At 35.4% G+C, this 21,992-nt stretch overlaps 3 protein-coding genes across 4 annotated transcripts; 1 reads left to right on the forward strand and 2 right to left on the reverse strand.

Moving 5' to 3' along the window:
• Positions 1-1,326: 1,326 nt before the first annotated feature.
• On the forward strand, positions 1,327-7,932 carry mor (SWI/SNF- related protein mor). Of its 2 annotated transcripts, none has more exons than XM_018460962.1 (11): positions 1,327-1,757; positions 2,369-2,488; positions 2,568-2,681; positions 2,838-3,202; positions 3,410-3,634; positions 3,714-4,006; positions 4,159-4,468; positions 4,582-5,339; positions 5,454-5,764; positions 5,880-6,351; positions 7,855-7,932. In XM_018460962.1, exons 1-10 carry the CDS (start codon positions 1,641-1,643, stop codon positions 6,342-6,344), a joined length of 3,078 nt encoding a protein of 1,025 aa, XP_018316464.1. In that variant the 5' UTR covers positions 1,327-1,640; the 3' UTR covers positions 6,345-6,351; positions 7,855-7,932. The 2 variants fall into 2 exon arrangements, with proteins under 2 accessions (XP_018316464.1, XP_018316465.1); XM_018460963.1 differs by lacking the exon at positions 7,855-7,932 and adding an exon at positions 7,531-7,605.
• Positions 7,391-10,206, reverse strand: LOC108730960 (uncharacterized). The gene is made up of 4 exons (XM_018460965.1): positions 9,349-10,206; positions 8,776-9,106; positions 7,839-8,044; positions 7,391-7,627 (listed from the first exon to the last, which is right to left on the reverse strand). Exons 1-4 carry the CDS (start codon positions 9,876-9,878, stop codon positions 7,396-7,398), a joined length of 1,299 nt encoding a protein of 432 aa, XP_018316467.1. The 5' UTR covers positions 9,879-10,206; the 3' UTR covers positions 7,391-7,395.
• A 116-nt stretch (positions 10,207-10,322) lies between these two features.
• LOC108730959 (protein PTCD3 homolog, mitochondrial) lies at positions 10,323-15,008 on the reverse strand. Its single transcript, XM_018460964.1, has 10 exons — positions 14,822-15,008; positions 13,681-13,795; positions 13,393-13,590; positions 13,015-13,265; positions 12,809-12,917; positions 12,089-12,425; positions 11,809-12,014; positions 11,097-11,435; positions 10,578-10,802; positions 10,323-10,501 (listed from the first exon to the last, which is right to left on the reverse strand). Exons 1-10 carry the CDS (start codon positions 14,848-14,850, stop codon positions 10,343-10,345), a joined length of 1,968 nt encoding a protein of 655 aa, XP_018316466.1. The 5' UTR covers positions 14,851-15,008; the 3' UTR covers positions 10,323-10,342.
• Positions 15,009-21,992: the final 6,984 nt, after the last annotated feature.

Here is a 21,992-nt window from a genome sequence, read left to right on the forward strand (position 1 = left end):
TTGAATTTAGTGTACGAGATACACTAATAGTGGAATCTTGTAGTTTACACTATATAATGTAAATAAATTTTCAACATTATATGTTAAAATAGTTATTGCACATGCGCAATTATAACTGAATGCAGGTTGGAAAAGTATAAAGATACCACTTGGAACGCTCTCTCTCGGATCACTGTTAACGAAGATGGCGTAAGAGGCCGCGCTCGTTCCAATAGTATTATATTTCATTGGCTGCGTTCAGCAGACTCAACAGTTTTGCAACCGTTTTATGATTGTCTGCTGAGATAGGACCATTCTTCTAGATCTAAAAGTATGATCCAATTAGCGCGAAGGAAACTTACAATAGTTGCAAAACGAACGTTCTGCTGAACGCACCCATTGAATCACACTAGCAGTCGCGAGATTGTGATTGGTCATTACTTTTCAATCAATCAGCAATAAAGTAATTGCTTTGCTTTAACTTTAGTTTAACTGATTAAAAAGTAATCAGTAATCGTCAATCACAATTAAGGGCCGTTCACCTTCAATTAATTTAAAAAGAGAAAAGAATGAACAACGCAAGAAGTTGAGTTAAAAAGAACAGACCTTGTTTTTTTCAACATATGGATAAAGAAATTACATTAAAGATATGAATGAAACAGTCAGAAATTTGGTTTTAAGCCATTCTGATTAAATTAATAACTTTAAGTTAGAGTTTGATCAAAATCACCCTAATGGTTCCTGCACACTGGACGCGGAAACGCTTGCCGCAAAATGTGACGCGTAGCCAATAAGCTTAGGCCGGAATCAGACTACGCATTGAAGATTGAGGTTGAAGATTGAAGATTGAAATTTGACCAATAAGGACAGAGAAATTTTAGCTCCTTTCGTTTCGATTGGTCAAATCTGAATTTTTCAATCTTCAACCTCAATCTTCAACGCGTAGTCTGATTCTGGCCTACAGCTCCTACATGTTCATTGGTTACCGCGTCACATTTTGCCGCGCGGTAAGCTTTTCCGCGTCCAGTGTGCAGGAGCCATAAAGAGTCATGACATACGAAAAAAACATAACCAAGCGACTCAACCAATCAACCGAAAGTTCAAGATGATCTTTATGTAATCTTTTAATAATTATCAACTATGGTTAGTCGATTCGCTTATTGTTCGAACACATTTGACTTAGGCTGTTCACATTTTTCCATATGCTATTGCCAAAATCCTCTTATTTTAGGAAATTCGATTAGTTTAAAATGCATCGAGCATCAGTTCATCTTATGTATCATATATATACTAATAGCGGCTAAGTTCACGTCTGTTGGTCTGTGGACCGATTATATATATTCGCACGGCAGCCATGTTTTAGAACGCGTCTACCAACCATCGCGTCACGCGAATCAAGTTATTTTCCGATATTTATTCAAATTTGCATTTGTAAAGCAGGCGTTGCGATATTGTAAAATCATTGCGCGTCTGTCAGCAAAATTCCGCCGTACATAATTAATACCGCACGCTACTGTTGTACCATCGATAACGTATTTTTCGCTGCGATGGACGTTCGCCCAGTGCATCCACAGCCAACTTCAGAGGCGTGTCATGTTTGCGCTCGGCGCGTTGCATCGTGATCGAAATCGTCGCGTTTCGTCGTCGGGACTCTATGAAAGATGCTGTCGCTAGGCCCGAAAAAGGACGGCGGACCCAACGCCAAGTTCTTCGAGGCGCCAGAAGTTCTTACCCAGCTTGATGGTGTTAAGCAGTGGCTGCTCAAGAACTGCAAGAAGGTACGCTCGTTTGTTCGAACATGGATACCACCCGGCGTCGTAAACTCATTGCGGTACATCCGTGCGGCTTTGCTTTCTCTTTCGCGAAACGCATTATCGCCGATCATAGTTTTTCACGTCGGTAATTTGTGTTTTTTTAGAGATAAAATTCTTGAGAAAATAAATTTCATCAAGATTCTCGAGAAATGTCCTAATATATTTTATAGCACTGACGCGGACGTGAAAATCATCCTGATGACTGTACATATTTGTGAAATTTATTACTGTTTATAACTGTTTATTTATCGCTTATTGATATATGTTTGCATATGTATGTACAGTGAAATGTGTATGAAATCAGTAATATCATATACATTTTTAATAAGTATACCAATTATTCAATTTATCACTTTTATTATACACATATATATGTATATATAATATCTTTAGACGAAAGTAATAAGTGAGAACTCAACAAAATGTACACTTAATAATAAAAGAATAGTATTTATATACAAACTTTTATATATTATTAATTTTCAGTACTACATTATATGAGTGTTTCATAATTTTGTTTATGATTCTTTATAGTATGTATAGTGTTTCATATTTTTGTTTACGATTCCTTATAGTATGTACAAACGGATCCGCCCACTAATAAGAGCTTAGCCACGTTGCTGGTACAGATTCTGCAGTTTCAGGAGGATAACCTTGGCAAAAATGTATCAAAGCCATCTATGACTAGGCTTCCAGTATGTAAAATATGCATATTATGCAACTAATAAAGAAATAATGTACCTGAATTAATTATTGACGAGTTAATTTTTGCAGATGAAATGCTTCCTGGATTTTAAGCCTGGTGGTGGTGTGTGTCACATATTAGCTACTGCTTATCGTTTTAAGCAAGAGCAAGGATGGAGGCGTTTTGATTTTCCTGGTGGAAAAGTAATTGATCAATACTTATTCTAAATATATATATATATATATATATCTTTCAGAGAAATATCTTTTTTTATATAATATTGATATTCTTGTTCATAAGGTTACATAAACATAAAGCTTTTCACTGATTAGTTTATTATTATTATTATATTATTACAGTCAGGATCCCGTATGGATCGTACAGTGGACATGCTGATGGCGGCGGAACGTGCTTTAATACAGAATAGATGTATGACTGTACCAAGTATATTCGTGAGACCGGATGTTGACAAGAATACGGCTGCAAAAGTAAAAGATGTAGTTAGAAAGCATCAGGGTACTGTCGTGGAAAATGAGACAGATGCTACACACATTATCTATCCTCCAGTAGATCCGATGGAAGAGGAATACGCACGACCATGTATGAGACGCGAACGATCGGTTCTAATTCATTGGTACTACTTTCCAGACAGCTATGATTCCTGGTCAACAGTGGATCTTCCATGGGACTATCCCGAAGGAACTTACACAAACACAAATTCAAGGTACTTAGACATTAATAATCTTTTAATGTAAATATTATAACTGGTGGAAGTTAATTATCGAGAAATTAATAGTTCAAATTAATTGATATTGTTTACCAGTATAATATGTTGAAAGTGTTGCTGGTAAAATATCTCTACTTATGTTTATCATTATTAATTCATATATAAATGTTAAATTAATATATTAAATAAATGTAATCTTTCTAGATCAATGTATAAAGTATCGGCTACATGGGCGTTAGACTTGGATCAATATAATGAGTGGATGAACGAAGAAGATTATGAAGTAGATGATAACGGTCAGAAGAGAGTACACAAATACAGGCTTTCGGTGGAAGATTTGATGGCACAACCATCTCATCCACCACCCGCGAAAAAACCTAAGAGGAAACGATCGCCCAGCCCACCTCCAAAACTCGGCAAACGTAAGAGGTATGGACATCTATGATAGTAAATTCAAATTTTACACAGAACTTTGCTCATCATCGAATTCGTACGTTGTCGTTTTTAGTAGCAGAGCACCGTCAGGTATCCAAAGTGCTTCCTCCGCGTCATCGGCAACGGCTCCGAAGAAATCGCGTGGCGGTGAAGAAGAGGAAGATTTGACTCAGGGAATGGAGGATCCGCCCGCTGAACCCCGTATTGTCGAGGTGGTCGCTACGCCCACGAATCCAACAATCACAGGTCAGGGTAATGCAACAACGGGTAACTCCACATTGGCATCTACCGGTAGTAAAAAGCAAGACAGCGAGCTTCAACCTCTTAAATCTGGCAACTTGACCGATCTTGATGAACAAATGGAAGGTATACAAAGAAATCTAAATAACGAAACTTAGATCAGTGATGTAATATCGTAACGCAATATATATTTTTAACGTCAGATCAATAATTAAAAAAGTTTTTAAAGTTAAATGTTAATTTAGTAAATTCCGAATTAAAAGCTGTCGATATCGCAGGAGATAAAGGAAGCTCTCAAGGTGGTCAAGATAGAGAAGAAAGAGATACTAGTAAAGAAAGAGGCGAAGGTGGCAAAGGTGATGAACCGGAAGATAATGTGACGGAACAAACGCATCACATCGTTGTTCCTAGCTACTCTGCCTGGTTTGATTATAATTCGATTCATACCATAGAGAAGCGAGCTCTATCAGAATTCTTCAACGGTAAAAATAAGTCCAAGACTCCAGAAATTTATCTTGCTTATCGGAATTTTATGATCGATACCTATCGATTAAATCCAACTGAATATATTACGTCGACCGCTTGCAGGTAATATATTTAATTTATATTTAGTAATGTATGTATGTAAAATTATAATTTTTATTGTCAAATATAAAAATAAAAAGGATGATTTTCCTTTATGTATGAAAACATTTTTACAGGCGGAATTTAGCCGGAGATGTATGCGCGATTATGCGCGTGCACGCGTTTTTAGAGCAATGGGGACTCATTAACTATCAGGTAGACGCAGAGTCCAGACCGACACCAATGGGACCTCCACCAACATCACATTTCCATGTTCTGTCGGACACGCCGTCCGGTTTGGCACCAGTCAATCCGAATCCGCCGAAAACACCACAACCATCCGCTGCGAAGATGTTGCTCGACTTGGAGAAAAAACCGAATATAACGGGTGCCCTGGGTGCAGAAGAAAAAGCTTCGGCGGGCGCAATGGCAAACTTCGGTCTGAAAATCGATCAGTATTCGAGGAAACCGGCAGTACTGAAAAACAAGCAAGCGGCGGGTGCCACTCGCGATTGGACAGAACAGGAGACACTTCTACTATTGGAAGGATTAGAATTGCACAAGGACGACTGGAACAAAGTATGCGAACATGTGGGGTCGAGAACGCAAGACGAGTGTATCTTGCACTTCTTACGTTTACCTATAGAGGATCCATATCTGGAAGAAGGCGGGCCCGAAGGATTGGGCCCTTTGGCTTATCAACCCGTACCATTCTCGAAAGCTGGTAATCCTGTTATGAGTACAGTTGCCTTCCTTGCATCGGTCGTGGATCCTAGAGTAGCTGCGAGTGCAGCAAAGGCAGCTATGGAAGAGTTTGCCGCGATAAAGGATCAAGTACCAGCTGCCTTATTGGACCAGCATTTAAGAAACGTTCAAGCTAGTGCCAGTTCCGACGGTAATTCTTCTAACTGTATATTATAAATTAGAAACTTATAATTTAATTTTAAGGCAATGCACACATAATAATTGTTAAATAGATAATAAATATCAATTCTTTATTTTTATATAGGTAAATATGATCCAGCGGCAGGTTTGGCGCAATCGGGCATCGCTGGTACAGGACCACCTGAACCACCTGATGATACATCAGCTTCTACCGCGACTCCATCCGTACCGGCGGGTGCGGCTAGCTCTCCTCATTCCACAGCTCCTACTCCCGAAGCAAAGAAAGAAGATCAAGATAAATCTAAAGACGCTATGGATGTTGAACCATCTCAGATAGAAGTCACCAAGAAAGAGGATGAAACGAAAGAGGGCGAAGAGGACGCAAAGTCCACCACTGATCCAGAGGCTGCTGAAGCAAAGGAGAAGAAGGATAAAGTAAATATCACAGTGACATGAATTAATTTGCATATGTTATAAAAAAGAAAATATCGAAATTTTTAAATAAGCGATGGAGGAATACCGTGGGTTTGAACTTAATTTTTTTTTACAGGTTGTAAGAGACGCTCAGCTTCAATCTGCGGCGGCGGCAGCGCTAGCGGCTGCGGCTGTTAAAGCCAAACATTTAGCAGCTGTGGAAGAACGTAAAATCAAGTCATTGGTCGCGTTACTAGTCGAGACGCAAATGAAAAAGCTAGAGATCAAGTTGCGTCACTTCGAGGAATTGGAAACCACGATGGAGCGTGAACGCGAGGGTCTTGAGTATCAACGGCAGCAACTCATTACCGAGCGGCAGCAGTTCCACCTCGAGCAGTTGAAGGCGGCCGAATTCAGGGCGCGACAGCAGGCCCACCAGCGACTGGCTCAAGAACAACAGCAACAGCAGCAACAACAGCAACAAAATCAACAACATCCACCATGGCAACCGCCTGGTGCGCAGCAACAACAGCAGCAACCGCCAAGTCCACAGGCTCAACCGCAACAGCCGCCACCGCACACGCCGCCGCAACAGACATAACTCTTTCGTGAGTTTAAATCTTTAAATATGTAGTAGTATAATAAATCATATAAATCATATAAACTTTTATAAATTATATACTACATTATTTACTTTCTAATTATATAATACATTATATACTTACTTTCAAAGTATCCATATACGATTTTATTAACAGACATTAATTGTTCTCAGATCTTATATTTTTATAATAATGTACACATTGTCTCTCCGTTCTTATAGACCTTAAATTAATACTTATAATTGCGATACCTTTATAATGAATATTTTTACGCACAATGACTTTGTCAAACAAGGAGCTTTTTATATTAACATCTAATGACACGCGCTACATCATTTTGGACATAATATCAGCTTAATAACGACAGGATGCGATCTAATGACCAGTTTACATCTATTAGAAGTCTGTACATATATTTTTTATCTTTTTATCCGTCAGTTTTAAACCGTTTTAATTTTAAATTAATTTAAATTATGTACATATTACTTTGTATTAACATTGAGAATGACCCGATCGGGCTCGAAACGTCGTTCGTATTATTGTTTAGTTTAATATATCTTTTAATATATCTTTTAATATATCTTTTAATATATCTTAGTATATATTTAATATATCATTTATTTAAATATTGTTTTCTTATGGTTCGTAGCCCTTCTCAACACTTTTATTATATAATACATTATTAACGTGGTTTCTTGAATCTTCCTCGTTTCTCCGTTTTTATTCGTTTTTCTATTATTTGTCTCCAAATTTTGTTTCCACGATTATGTATACAAAATAATTTTGCGTGGTTTCGAGACATTTGCGTGCTTTTAAGGAATAAATAATTTGCAGAAGTTTCTTTATATATATTTTTGATTTCTATTACGTTGAATCATATATGGGAAGAAATTATTTTCATACCTACGTAAAAAAAGGAAGATTTCTCGCAAAACGAATATCACTTTTTTTTCAATGTGATACATTATGAGAATTATAAAAGACTTAAACACTTGATAAATATTATACATATTATTACATACATCATTGTCAATTAATATGACATCTTATCTACAAAGCTTCGTTATCTATCAATTCCAATACTAAATCAGTCATGAGTCGGGCACATTCGGCACCTCCGGGTGGTGGTGCTCCTGCGGTATTATGTTTTTCCTCGCTAGTTTCCGTGCTACTTGCTTCATACAGATTCGGTGCTTCGTCACTGGCACATGTACTAATCGGTAAAATGTCCAACGCCAATCCCAATCCGAAACGTCCACATCTCCTCATCTCTTCTTTTAATCTACAATCGTTAAATAGACAACAATATTAAAAAGATAGTCAAACCGTCCTATATTTTTAAATTTACAACATATCCGTTATTACAAAAAAAAATTTGATATTAGATTTGCATGTAAGCTTTTCGATTAAATGATAAATTACTTATAAAATGTAAGCAATGAATTTATTATAGTTTTGTTATACATATGATTGAATCTCGACGATTTACTTACAATTCCCACATGATAGATGGATCTTTTGGCGGCTGTTCTGGATTTAGGACGCGCAAGGAGGACATCAGATGAGAATGATAGTGCTGAAGAAGCTGTGTCATGTAAGCCCGCCTAACAACACCACTTGTGCAGCAGTATAGCAAGTTCGCAAGATCAAGAGCGAGTGAACCGACCCGCGTCAGTTGAAAATCAACTAGATAAACGGCCTGCAGAAGCACAGTATTAAAAATCAAGTCTAGAAGGTTTCGCAGTGAGACGCATTTCACATTCGTGATAGCTAACATTGTCAGTCTCGAATGTGATTTATAGATTGTACTGCGGGGTAAATATTCTTGCATCATATATTTGTTTGTATTATTTAAACGGTCGTCTAAATATGTTCTGCCCAGTGGATAAACAAGCTTAAATGATTGAAAAAGAATTAAGTACGAATATGTTAATTGTTATATATTATACATATTTTTCGTATTTTTTTTAACTTTCGGGCATTATGTAATTTTGCTTTACAAATAGATAATTAAATGTTGATTTTTCTAAAAGAGTCGACATTTAATTATCTTTAATTATCTATTGATTTACCTTAATTAGACGTAATTATACATAATGCAAGAATCTTTACGACCGGTTACATGAGTCTAGGTGTGATCACTTTCACTAAATCGGAGTCTTTTTAATAAGATCGCAAATGGAAAAAACATTTAAATCATATAAGAATCTTATAAATTTATATAATAAAAATGTATGGAACAACAAAAGTGGTTTCTCGTTTCGTTATCTCGCGTAAATGATCTGAAAAAAAAAAAAGAAGATGATTATCACCATTTGACGGTAATCATCTTTTATTGAATACATGCAACCTTTTATTGTAGATATTACCAGACATGCAATGTGTATTGCGCTTTTCTAATTTACTTTTCTTACAAAATAAAATATTTACCTCTGTATCTGAGCTTGGTTCATCCTGAAAGAGGAAATTATTGGTCCAACAATCACCGTGACAAAATACGGAAAGAGGTCCTTGCGCGGAAACGAGTTCGCTCATAGTGCGAAAAAATACGTCCTCGTTTAGGAAAGCTTGCAACTTCGTCATTACTTCCTGTCTTCTATAGTCCATGTGCGAAGGAAGTGCTTCAGACACCATCATGATGGCGTTATTCACGGCCACGCGATAATACTGACGGTACCAATCTTCATTATCTCGTCGAAATAACGTTTCTTTTATAGCTTGATCATGTTCCGGATTCATTAAATTCGCGAATTCTTCCGGCCTTTAAAAAGTAACATCTTTTTACATTAAAACCAAGAGACGAGGCTACCGAAACAAAGTTAAGTATATATACACAAAAAAGGAAATTTCTTTTTATTATATTTTCAACGATTCTTAAATATTTAGTCTACTTCTAGAAAAATCTGATTAATTGTTTCGAGTTATTTAGAAATATTTCTTATGTTGCTACGTTTAGTTAAATTTATTTATTATGTCTACATTTAATTAACCGGACATATTTACCTGGATTCTCTTAATGTCAAGCTAAGCGCGTGAAAACCTGCTAGAGACTTCAACACGTGCTCTAGATTCTCCACTTTTAATCCTTTCCGTCTATCTGCCATTTTAAAACCTCTTTGTCTCAAATCTTCCATAGCAATAAGATCGGCTCTAGCGGCGTATATCTTTGGTACTCCGCTGAATACTTTTCTACCGTCCGATTGTAGCCTATTCAACGCGGGCCATACATGTTTATAAAATACGACTTCATTCCTGAACAGTAACTCGCTTTTAAATGCCTCACGACGTTTTTTGGATTCCGGCAATATCTTGTAAATGATAGCACACTCATAATTAATGTATTCCTTGTTTTTTAACAGTTTACGCCCCTTTGCCCGAATCCGATACAACATCGAAGTATAGTTATCTCCTCGTCCCGATCCTAGTTCTTCTTCTAAACTATCAATCTCTACGTTGGGCTCATCTTCGGTAATTAATTCACGGATATCGTCGAGCACGAGTCTATTGCTACTATCACCACTGCTATCCATCATCCTTACGGATCTGTCCGATCTTTACGACAATGATTCCGATGATATCTTTTCGATTTTTTCGAATGAAATCGACTTTAACATCCTATACTTTACGATAGACCAGAGTTGTGCCGACTGACCCAGGAAATGGGTATTTGAGCGACTGGAGCGGTTGGAGGGTTGCTGTCTCCCACCGTTACTGACTTAATTCATTAATGATTTACGCCCCCCAACTTTAAAAGACAAGGACATTGATACACATGTCAATCATATACCTCATCGTATAAATTCCCCGCTTTGATTCTTCAAAACGTGGCGCGGGTTCGTCGCGCGGTATATGGAATAATGATAATAGAAAGCTTTCTTTCAAATTGGTATTACAGTTTTGTACAACAGAGGAGAATATATATAAATATAACACATAAATATTCTCAAAAAGATTTCTATATTTTCTATATTTTATGATACAGACTTTATTTCGAAGACTAATTTTCATCAGAGATCTGTAATTCGAGAACATCGTTACCTACTAAACTAGCTAATATATTTTTCTGATTAGGGGTAAGGGATACAGTTTTGTATAATTTTCCAGCCATTTCCCCTGCTCCTTCTAGACTATGGAAAGTAACGTATTCCAGAAGTGTCTAGAAGCAAATGTAAGGATGTTGTAGTAAAACAATTGACAAGAATGTAACAAGTAAAAAGAATGTATATACTTACGAAAATTGCCGGCACATGTGCTTGTGCTAAACACAGTTCGAATATTTCGTTTATATGCTCTGCTGTAATGGTTTGACCATTCTCAATTAAGTGCGGTGAACGAATTAATAACGATATAATTTCTATAGTTTTGGTAAAATTATTTCCACGTAGCAACAACAGTATGATATTGCCCATTATTATGTTAGATACCAAGACGTGCTGTAGTCTTTTAGAATTCTGAGTCTGTGTTTTAAAAAAGGACAATCATATATGTTATTTTAATATATTTGATGTGATTTGAATATATTTGATTTGATCATAAAAATAAAGATAATAATTTGAAACTTGAATGTCGATAGATTCCCGATTTAATTTGAAAAGGACTTGGTGTTTCTTCTTCCTCAATCACACATAATTCGGAAGATATTAATATATGGACAAATATGTTAAGCCTCAAAGACTTATTCCAAATTTGTCACAGAATCTGTTATTAAATGCAAGTTATGAAACACTATAATTAAAAACGATTTTAATTACTTGTATATGATCCCAGATAGTCAATGCCATTTCTGCAAATTGCGCATTCAACGGAGAATCGGATAAAGGTTTACAATGTACGCTCATCAAGTGCAATATGTTCTTCATTAACTCTTCCCTGTTCAGATGACCGAACATGATTATGTGCGACCAGAGTTTTGGTATATATTGCATGGCAGTCTGCGCGGGATGTAATTTAAGAGCTTCTAATATAGCACTCATCATGATAGGTTCCGGTATGGTCACGTGCGGTACAAGTTTGCTGTAGAGCTTGAAGAAATTCTCAAATTCTTCCGTTGCCAAAATTAATTCCAAATACATTCGGTAATAAATATGTTCCTGAGGAAAGATATAAGCATAATATAAATACTTAATATAAATACATAATTATAGATCACACACATTAACGTAATTTTAAGAATAGCTACAGACTGCGTAGTATAATGTAATAAAAAAAATCCAGGTTTTTTATTCTAAAAAATTACTTTAAATATTTTAACTCTCGACAAACATCATAAATTCGGTCCAAATGATTTACTATTAAAATATCCACTGAAATGAAGAGATTTTATATATAAAGAGAATGATATTAATTTCACTGTTCATGTATAGTTTTTATGTTTTATTATTAATTACAAGAAAACAAGATTATTTCACGGTATGTGTTTTCTAGATAGTTGTGTTCTACGTGTTGAGGAATTAAGAAACTTACTCTTAAATTGTTGCTGATGAACTTGTAGTTTTCACCGGTAAGAAGAAGCTCATTCACCATTTCACCTACTTGACGATCACAGAACTGCTGGGACGCCATTTCCATTGCGACAACGAAGAAATTTAAATCTTTTTCATTTTGAATGGTAATGGTTTCATTCTTCAAAGACGTCAAGATTTTTATAAAGCTGTTATATGACGCATCACCTGTTTCAGTGAATAAACTCGTAAACATTCATGAATATAAAAAATCTTTGTAATGTAAGAGAATATGTAATTACCGAAATTACTTAAAATTCGCAGCAAATAATAATATGTGGTTAACGACGGCTTCAGTTTGAATTTTGTAATATCAGCGAGTATCTTTTTTGTAAAATCTAGAACTTCATTGGTTTTTAAAGTAGTTGCTACATTAAGGGCAGCATTAAAGGTGTGTATGTTTGGAGTGATTCCGTTTACAGTCATTGTTCTGTATATATTCATTAATAACGATTTTGATTTCAAACTGTTTTCTTTTCTTAGTAATGGTATTATTGATATCATAGCATTGTATCCATCGACGGATAACGGTATACTTTTTCCTTGACTTTCCTCATACAAGTACAAAGCCTTGTCCAGCTAAAAGATTATATCAAATCTTTGTTGAAATTTATAATAATAAAGATCTAGGGTATAAAATAAGAAAAAAGAAAATTAGAGCCAAAGTGTGTAGTTGACAGGACGCAAATAAAATTTAACTGATTTATTCACTGACTGGACATAATTCTGATTTTAACTGTTTTTACTTTTTCATATCTGCTGAAGAGAGTCCTAATTTTGGATCAAAACGTACATTTATTGTAGTTATCCAATCAGATAGACCTTAATTTTCCTTTTTCTCGTAATGTATTTTTATGTTTCAAATATCTCTTTTAAGAAGTAATGATTTTTAAATTCCTTTTTAAATCCTTTTTAATTAAGTTTTAATTAAGCGCTTATGAGTGATTTAAGAGTTATCTTACGCTGAAATGTTTAGCCAAACCACATATCATCGCGGTATACGCAGCGGCTGCTACTTTGGGTTCTTGTTCCTTCAGAAATTCAAATAGTACATCGATTTGTGAATAACTTCTGTAAATCGCAAAAAATATAAAGTATTATTTTAAGAGTGAAGAAAATACATATTCATCGGCAAAGAAAAGAAAACGTATTCAATTTTCATACTCACAGCCAAACATTCTTTTTATATTTTTGATCGAGTTTATACCAGCGAGTCTCCAGCCATTCGTCGGTTCGTTCACTATTATTGTAAAAACACAACAATTCCAAGAGTGTCTGTTTCGTTGGTATTGTCATTTCACCTTTTAATAAATCGTATATTGCAATACAGTTAACAATATTACCATTTGATATTTCATATAATAATGTTTCTTCTGTCACTTTACTTTCTTCGGTATAAATAGAAAGTGGTACAAATGCCTGCAAAATAAGTAATGTAATGTAACATGTTAACTGAATTTGAATATTAATTATAAAAAACATTATTAATATTATATGAACTGGTAAACAAAAGAAAGGATTTAATTTATGCTTGATTATGAATGACCTTAATTTCAGGATCTGCTACTTTATGCTGAAATAAATCGCGGTGTTCTTGACGAATCCACATCGCAGTCTTTCTTCCAGATTCTTTTGCTAAAGCATAGGAGCGATTATGCATGTTTGATTGCGGTATTAAGAAAGGATCATCATGAAACTTATAATGTGGCGCCGTATAATCTCTGGATATTGTACTTTCCAAAGCCTATAAAACAAATTGTGTGACACATTTAGAGAAGCATCATTCAAACGAATTTACTTCTACTTTTAGATGTAAAAGAATAATTTTATTTACCTTCAAGATATCTGTTGGACCACGTTCTATCCTGTTTGGAATTTGAATATCGGAGGATGAGGCCGACGTTGTGGCTGTTGACTGCAATCGTACGATCAACTCCTGGTACAATTTTCTATGAATGTTCAAAATATGAATAAAATTATTGATTTACTACTCATTAATCCTTCACTTGTATCGTTTAGAGAACAGTTAAAATTTCAACAGTCAAAGTTTTCCTCTGTATATAAAAAGAAAACAATATAATATCTGAGTTCAAAAACGTTTAGAATACAAAGTAAAGATGTAAAATAATAAAAAATGTTTCCAATTTTTCAAAACTAATTTAGTGAGAGAAATTTGGTACTGATGTGAAAGACCTATGGTACAGATGGCGTTAGTAAAAAACAGCGATGCAGACAGAGGGTTAAATATCCTTTTAGAACTGTTTCAAAAACAAATATTCTTAAATAAGTGTTTCGAGTACTCTCGTCGTATATCTATGATGACCATATTTTCTTAAAGAAAATAAAGGATAAATCTGAAAATTTTAGGACTTTGTCCCTACATAATTTCAAATCAGTTCGTGATTATCAAAAATTTGTGCATTATAACATTTTATTGCACAGTATAATTAGAGATAGTAAGCTGAAGTAATAAAGCTACTGCTAATTAAATATAGAGATAATGCGCAGTTTTCTGATAGTTTGAAACTGGTTCGACTGTATTGGAACAAACCTTTGATCTGAAATAATAAAAGGTTCGAAATAATAAAAAATGAAAACAATTCTAGCTTGAATAAATTTAATTTAAAAAATTAAGAAATATAATTAACAAAAACAAATTGTATTTATATGCATAAAACTGTAAGATATTTTCCGTAAAAATTTGCTCATTGATATAATATTATAGATATTGGAACGCTAGAAAAGAATTTCCGATAATGTCAAAATAAAGGGCAGTAAAGGACAATATTGGAAAATAAAGGACAAAATTAAATTTTGAAGAAACAAATCTAAAGGACAGCAACCTAAAATAAAGGTATAATAAATACGTATGGTCACCGTACGTATATCACATAACAAAGTCTAGCAATCTCACTCAAAAAAGTAATTGATCTACGTATATAAACAAGTTAAATGAATTATAGTTCATTACGTACCCACGACCAATTCTCGATAAAGAATTCATGATGCCAATTGTAAAGATGAAGGAAATTAATCTTATTTCTATATTTTTCTTCTTACAATCTTTTCAGTCACGAGTTTGAGGTTAGATCATTGGCGCGCGTAAGATTAGGTTAGGGTTAAATGCGACACCGCATGGTTGATGTAACGATTAAATGGACTTTCTGACAAATCAACAATCTAATTTTTTCTTGCCCCACACATGTGTCAAACAATAATTTTATCCTGGTTAACGAAATAATACGAATTTTATCAATTGAACTTTGATTTCTAAATAACCAGATTTTTATCAAGTCACCCTCAAAAGATCAACAAACTACATATATTAAAGTATTTAGACGCCTGTCTCAAAATTAATATCGAAATATTCGAAATTAATATCAATAAACAGCTTCTCAGTCAGTTGAGTCTGTTGGAAACAAATTTTGTCAAATGCTGCTACAAATTTTTTCAATAAAAAGAAATCAAATATTTCATGTAAATTTTGTTATATATTTAGTGTCAATAAATTGGTAGCAGACCCAGATAGCAACGTGTCTTGTTGCTGGTATATTGCTTGCTAAGTATACATTGCTAAGTATGTGTTGCTACCAAAATTGCAACAACTGAGTCCTCATTTGTTGGCAACTTGATGCCTTCACGATATGATAACATTGAGTAGCAACTTGCCATCAATTTGCCGACAACTTTAAAATCGTCATCATCAAAATTCGTACTATTGCCATCATGTTGCCATAATAATATGCAGCATTATACAATGCTGTCATATTGTCGACAACGCAAGATAACATTGATGTAGCTATCTTGCTGTTAAACTGCTGGCAATACGTATACACATTGTTGTCTGCATGTTGCTACAATGTCGGTATATTCGAAATCGTTGAAGACAAATCTACGGCAAATTGTCAGCATCATAAGCAATCACAGATTTGCGAGATTTTGCTGAGACACGCTTTGCCATCTGGGGATATACAACAAAGTCTGCTGAGAACAAATTGTCAACAAAAACGATGCTTGTTGACAACCTAACAATAATTGAAAACCGACCATTGCTTGGTTTGTCATGATGGAAGAGATTCTTACATCATATATGGCTCTTGCCGATAATTTGCTCTCATTTATGTTAAACTTTATCAGCAAGCTGCGAGCAACAATTAGCTAATTTGCTGAAATTTTTGATAGAATTTTTCAATAATTTGTTAGTAATTTTCTCAGGAAAATTATTAACATTTTACTAACTGCAGGTTCAAATATATTTTTATAAATAAATTATATATTTATATAATTTAATTTTATGCAAATGAATATATAATAAAAAAAGACAAGTTTCAATAATCTTTTTTAAAACGTTAAGATGAATTAATAAAAATAGTGACGAAATTCTCTCCGTTAACGAATCGTAGTTTTTAATTTCTTTTAATTCTTAAAGAGAAGAAGCTTTTCACATGCACAAGAAATCTGAAAAAACACAGATTTCAGTACATTTATTGCGTTGATGTGCTGCCTGCAACATAATGGAAAATGAGAATATAATCAATACGTTTCTATAATGCACCAACTGCATGTATGCCACGCACTGCGTGATGTTAATTCCACCTGGCCTGTAATGCATTTACAAGTATCGACGCGAATCAACCCCGGCTGGCTTACGTCAATCTCTCGTAGTGCAATATGAGACATCTGGTCGGTTGCCTATCCACAGGCTTCAGCCTCTCTGTAACGAAAATGTGTGACACGTAATGTGCACAGTGTCCCTGCATCTTTTTGCTATGTAATGATTTTAATTATAAAGACGATTTCGATCAAACTCGAATCAATTGAATCGATGATTAATTTGTAAAGCAATTATTTGTCTTAAGTAATAATTTCATTAATTTGAATAAAACTATCTATTAAATTTTAAACAAGTGTCTTAATTCAACGATTAATCAATCGTATGTACAAATGCAACTTTGCTCCGTAAAAGCTTTTATTTGATTTTTAGGAAGAAAAATTAAATTAGGGATGATATATTATACACACACACATAGAAAGTTATTTGCTATAAGCAATTGGTTGAATTTATTGCCGATCATAGTGTTTTGCTTTTTTAATACTTTTGTATTTTACACTATATACAAAATTGTAAATAAAATCTTATCTTAAATATTCTGACACAATTAAATCACCCGTGTTGATCTTAGTACATACAGAAATCGTATTATCGTATCGTGATTTTGATTTATTCGGACTATACAGGATGATCCGAAATTCCCGCATTCGGAGTACAGGACACTTTGTGCTAAAACAAACAACTTTTTCCTTCAACAAAATTGCGCCCGATAAATAATTTTTGCGCTTATTTGTTAACTTCAACCTGCTCTTCTGCGATACATATAGTCCTTGTTTACACCGAGTACACTTAATATGCGTACTAATCAGTAACTTTCTATTAAATTATCTTAATTTATTTAACGTGACGATGTATTTAAAGAATGATGTACTAAATTGGTCAATATACATCAAAATAATCAGTTAAATACATATATCATGTTTACTTGTATCGCCGAAATTAAGATAATTTAATAGAAAATCACTAGTTAGTACCCGCATCAAGTGTACGATGTAAATTAGGCTATATATACTATATATAGTTATATGTAATCCGAATGCATCAAAATCGCGATACGATTTCATGTATGTACTAAGATCCATATAGGTGATTTAATTGTGTCAGAATATTTAATATAAAATTTTATTTACAATTTTATATATCGTGTAAAATATCAAAGCATTAAAAAAGCAAAACACATACATATATACAGTATGAGCCCAAAAGATGCGACTCTCACAATTAACACTTCAGTTGTCGGTTTAGTTAAATAAAGTGAGTGAACGGGGACAAATTTGATTATAACACAAATATTTTGTCCTTCTGTTCCAAATATTTATTCGATATGATTTCCTTTAATTGCAATCACTGCGTTACTGTGTCACACTCAGCAAACATAATATAGCGATTAAAAGAGAGTCGCATTTTCTTTTGACGCATACTGTACATGTATGTATATTAAAAACAAAAAAAATGCTAGACAGTATATACATCAAGTGAAATGACAAATGAGAAATCATCCTAAAAACTGATGCAAATTCAAGATCTTCCGAAATAGGTCCAAGACGTTTTCAAGACGTTCAGTGAACTTGAGAGATTATAATACGTTATAGTGAAACGAAAATCAGTTCTGATATAAAAAAAAATTAAATCCTACTGCATAATATATTAGAATGCCCGATGACCCACTTATAAACATGCTTGTTCGAAATAGTGCGTCATCGGCAAACGCATTGTTCCTTCGTTTTAGCAACAGCTGGCCTCACCACCGTCACCACTACCATCGCCATCACCACCACCGCCACCACCACCACACCACCATCATTGCCACCATCATCGCCGTCAGGCAGAGGGTACATCTTGCACCCTTCTTCATTAAATAGTTCAAGGTATCATCCTCTCCTTGGTTTTTAACGACGACGTAGGTACGAGTTGCTCTCGGGCAGCTGCTCTCCTCTCTCGAGGAAAAGGAACGTACGGAGAGAGAGAGAGAGAGAGAGAGGAAAAATAGTAGATAGAGATTCGTTTCTTTCAACGAATTTATTTGTTTAGCATATGAATGGTGCGCGCGTTCACGGTTGCGCACGGTGAACCCTTTGGCATATTACAAAGAATTCAATAAAGTTCGTAAAGAAGGCCCGGAGGGAACCAGTCTCAGACTAGAGGCCGGAGAGAACGGGAGACGAGAGACACAGAGAAAAAGAGAGAAAGAGAAAAATGTGTAAAAGAGAGCCAGAGAGCGAGAGAGAACTACCTCTTCTCCGTGAGAACGCGCATGCTGTACCTTATTCTGGGCCCAATGCACATCAACGGGTAGCAAAAAGAAACCTTTTTTTTCAGGTAGCCAAATATGAATTCGCTCGGCAAACTTTGAGACAGTATTTCGTCTTATACTAGATATATTTTAGAATATTTTACAGTTTCATATATTTCGGTTGATGATTTTAATATTACTCCAATTTTATTATTACAAAATTATTGCTTATGATAAAAATATCGATGATATAAATGAAGAAAATAAAAAAGTAAAAGTGAGAAAGAAAAATATTTTTTTGTATAGTATCGGTTCCTCTATGATTTATAGAATATATAAGTAACCAAATTATAATGATATAAACAACATAAAAGAAATAACATCTAGATATTTTATTTTTTTTATATCACTTAAATTTTATAATATTTCAACTTTCGTGTATTACCACATCTTAAATTCTGTTTCTCGATTTGGTAACATGAAAATAAAGCGACATAAAGTGTGGTTGAATCTACTTGTTGAAACATTACGCAAGATTAATCGAGATTAATTAATTTAATCGATCTTACATCTTAGTTGCTCCGAAATTTTTAAATTCATTTGCACGTTTGGTATACGATATTTCGCGATAGATACAGCGAAAAATGTACTTTTCCCTTTTATTTGAGGCAACTAGTGAGAGCTCCGTGTTAGAAAACGGTACAAGATGCGTGCACCCGTGTATACATGCACGCGTACGCATACAGGCATGCACGCGGCGGGCGGTGGGGCGGGCGAGAAGCCAGGTGTTTTATTTCAAACCGTGGGACTCTCCTTAAAGAGAGGGATGCTTTTGCGCGTCGCGTACACGCGCTTACACGTCCCGTCCCGTTTGCAAGAGCGAGACGGAGAAGGCGTCAGGACGAATGAAAAACAGGATTCGCGTCCCTCCACGCTTCTACGGGCAGCCCTCACTACTTTTATTGTGTTTCCTTGTTCAATCGAACGTAACGTAACCCTCCCGCCCCTCTCCGCACTTCTCGGTCGCCCCTCGTCCTTTGATAGCGGGTTTTTCCTTTCCTTTTTTTTCCGCCGTTTTCTTTGTGCGCCTCCGCGCCATCCAGAAAGAATTGTGAAACACGCTTTGCGTCCACGGGGGTACGTTTTACACGTGGTAACTCTACACAACACATGGAAGAAGACAGAGCGAGGAATAGAAGGTAAAGAGGAAGAGAGAGAGAGAGTTAGGAGCGATGCAAAAGGAAGAAATATACTGTGTGTCCACAGAGCGGCATCTCTTCTTTCGAAAGCAGGAAACCCGAATCCAAATCCCCGAGCTTGCGAATTTGGGACCAGTGGTAAGCGGGCGATCCTGCTAGGGAGAAATCCGTTTCCCTTGCCCTCTCTCTGCTCTTCCTTCTTTCCTTCTTCTTCCTTCCTATATCGTGCGACCGTTTCGGATGGAACGGTTACGTGAGCGCCGTGCCACACAAAAGGATGCACGGCTCTCTCTCTCCCTCACTCACTCTCTCTCTTTCTACCCTTTCTTCCTTCCAAATTCGTGCGCGATCGTTAATAACCGCGCCTCGCAAGGTGGCGGAAACGCTGTCATCCACCTCGCTCCCGAATCGGCCGGAAATGCGCGGGAACGCCGAGCAACATCCTGGAGAAAAATGCTTTCTCTCGAAGAACTACTGCACGCAACGCGATGTGACGTACATATTATTCGTGAAATATACGAATTACGAAACTGTTATATTTCCCTCGACAACGCTAGTTTTTGCTAGAGTAGCTCTTTTCTAAAGATCTTTAATTTTTTTCTTCGATTTAAAAATTACTCAGATATTCGAATTTATTTATATATAAAATTAATTTGTTTAAAGGTCATATGAAGGAAAATTGGAAGAGATTATAGGAAGATGGTCAACGATTTCGAATTCGAGACATTGCACGTGATTTTACTGAACCTTTATTGTTTTCCATTTTTGCAACATGTTACTTTTACAAAGTGTTCTTCATTGCTTTTATGTATGATCTTGTAGCTTATAAAACACAAATTGAAAGACTTGTGTAGTTAATATAAGATAATAATAATAATGCACAACATTTCTACAGTTTGAAAATTAAAACTTTATGTTATAGATCATCACAACAATAAGAATCAATAAGATATCTTGTGTATTAATATGTTACATAATATTACATAATACGAAATCTCTTTAAATCTGTAAAACGAAGATGACTCTAATTTACAAACCGACATTCAGACTTTCCGATGCTGTGAATTAAATAAAAACCATCGAGATCTGGTTTCACCGCGAATACACGTTTCTAAAAAATCCTTATCGGAAATCGGGCAACACGTCGATACGTCGAGCAGATCCAGCAGGCCGGGAAGAGTGCAATTTGATTTTAACTATTCACAAATATTGCCTTCAACCCCACCTGCCCGATCCTCGAAGATCTCCACCTCGAACGGCTATTCTCCGAGGAGGCAAATTCCTCCGAAATAGCGTTCTCTCCCACTCTTCCTCTCTCTCTCCTTTTCCCACCTGTCCGCCGTCGGTCTCCCTTTGTTTCGCTCCTCGACGAGATACAATGCATCCCGATAGGCCGGGACTAGTGCAATATTGAAATATATTTCCGTTGAATATTGACACATATCTCGACCTATCTCCTATGCAACATGTAGCGTCGTTCGCCTGCCGGGACGCCGACGAATCGGCCGAATCAACGACGATATATACTTTTCAACTCGACGGTAGTCATTCCGCTCCAATTTGCGATGCAGGATCGTGCGAGTCGAAGCCCAGGGCCGAACCCGTTGAAGGGCCCCGCGGGCCAGGCGGCGACTCTCGTTGCTCGACCACGTGACTTGTTCCTTCAGAAGCTGTAAGGAGAACAAGATGCGATTTCTAAGTGAGCTCTCTTTAACCGATTTTTTAAATAAAATTGTAAAAACTGCCTGAGAGACCAAAGTATTTGTAAAGTCGGTTCAAAATAAATTTATCGTAAAGGATAAATTTGAAGATTTATCACGTTGATAATAATAGCACCAACATTATGAAAAAAGATTTTAAATCAAAATTAAAACAAAGATAACGAAAATTACTTTTAACGAATAAATTAGAATATGAAAAATTCAGAAATAGAATACACAAACAAGTTATTTAAATTTCAAATTATTTAAATTAAATTAAAACACCACGTTCCGTCAAATCTCTCGGATGAACTTGCGAGTAAAAAATTTGCAAATCAACTCGAGCAACGCAGTTGATCGAGTTAACAAATTCAGAGTCGACGATTCCGTGAATCTATTTGC

This window comes from Mycetomoellerius zeteki, unplaced genomic scaffold (genome assembly GCF_001594055.1).
Source record: "Mycetomoellerius zeteki isolate Tzet28-1 unplaced genomic scaffold, Tzet1.0 scaffold98, whole genome shotgun sequence".
Lineage (NCBI taxonomy): Eukaryota > Metazoa > Arthropoda > Insecta > Hymenoptera > Formicidae > Mycetomoellerius > Mycetomoellerius zeteki.

Coding starts and splice junctions, on each gene's coding strand:
- mor (XM_018460962.1), top strand. CDS start 1,641: ATGCTGTCGCTAGGCCCGAAAAAGGACGGCGGACCCAACGCCAAGTTC. Junction 1,758..2,368: donor TGCTCAAGAACTGCAAGAAG/GTACGCTCGTTT, acceptor GATTCCTTATAG/TATGTACAAACGGATCCGCC. Junction 5,340..5,453: donor AGCTAGTGCCAGTTCCGACG/GTAATTCTTCTA, acceptor ATTTTTATATAG/GTAAATATGATCCAGCGGCA.
- LOC108730960 (XM_018460965.1), bottom strand. CDS start 9,878: ATGATGGATAGCAGTGGTGATAGTAGCAATAGACTCGTGCTCGACGAT. Junction 9,107..9,348: donor TTGACATTAAGAGAATCCAG/GTAAATATGTCC, acceptor TACTTTTTAAAG/GCCGGAAGAATTCGCGAATT. Junction 7,628..7,838: donor CCATCTATCATGTGGGAATT/GTAAGTAAATCG, acceptor TAACGATTGTAG/ATTAAAAGAAGAGATGAGGA.
- LOC108730959 (XM_018460964.1), bottom strand. CDS start 14,850: ATGAATTCTTTATCGAGAATTGGTCGTGG. Junction 12,918..13,014: donor TATAAAAAGAATGTTTGGCT/GTGAGTATGAAA, acceptor TGCGATTTACAG/AAGTTATTCACAAATCGATG. Junction 12,015..12,088: donor GCGAATTTTAAGTAATTTCG/GTAATTACATAT, acceptor TCACTGAAACAG/GTGATGCGTCATATAACAGC.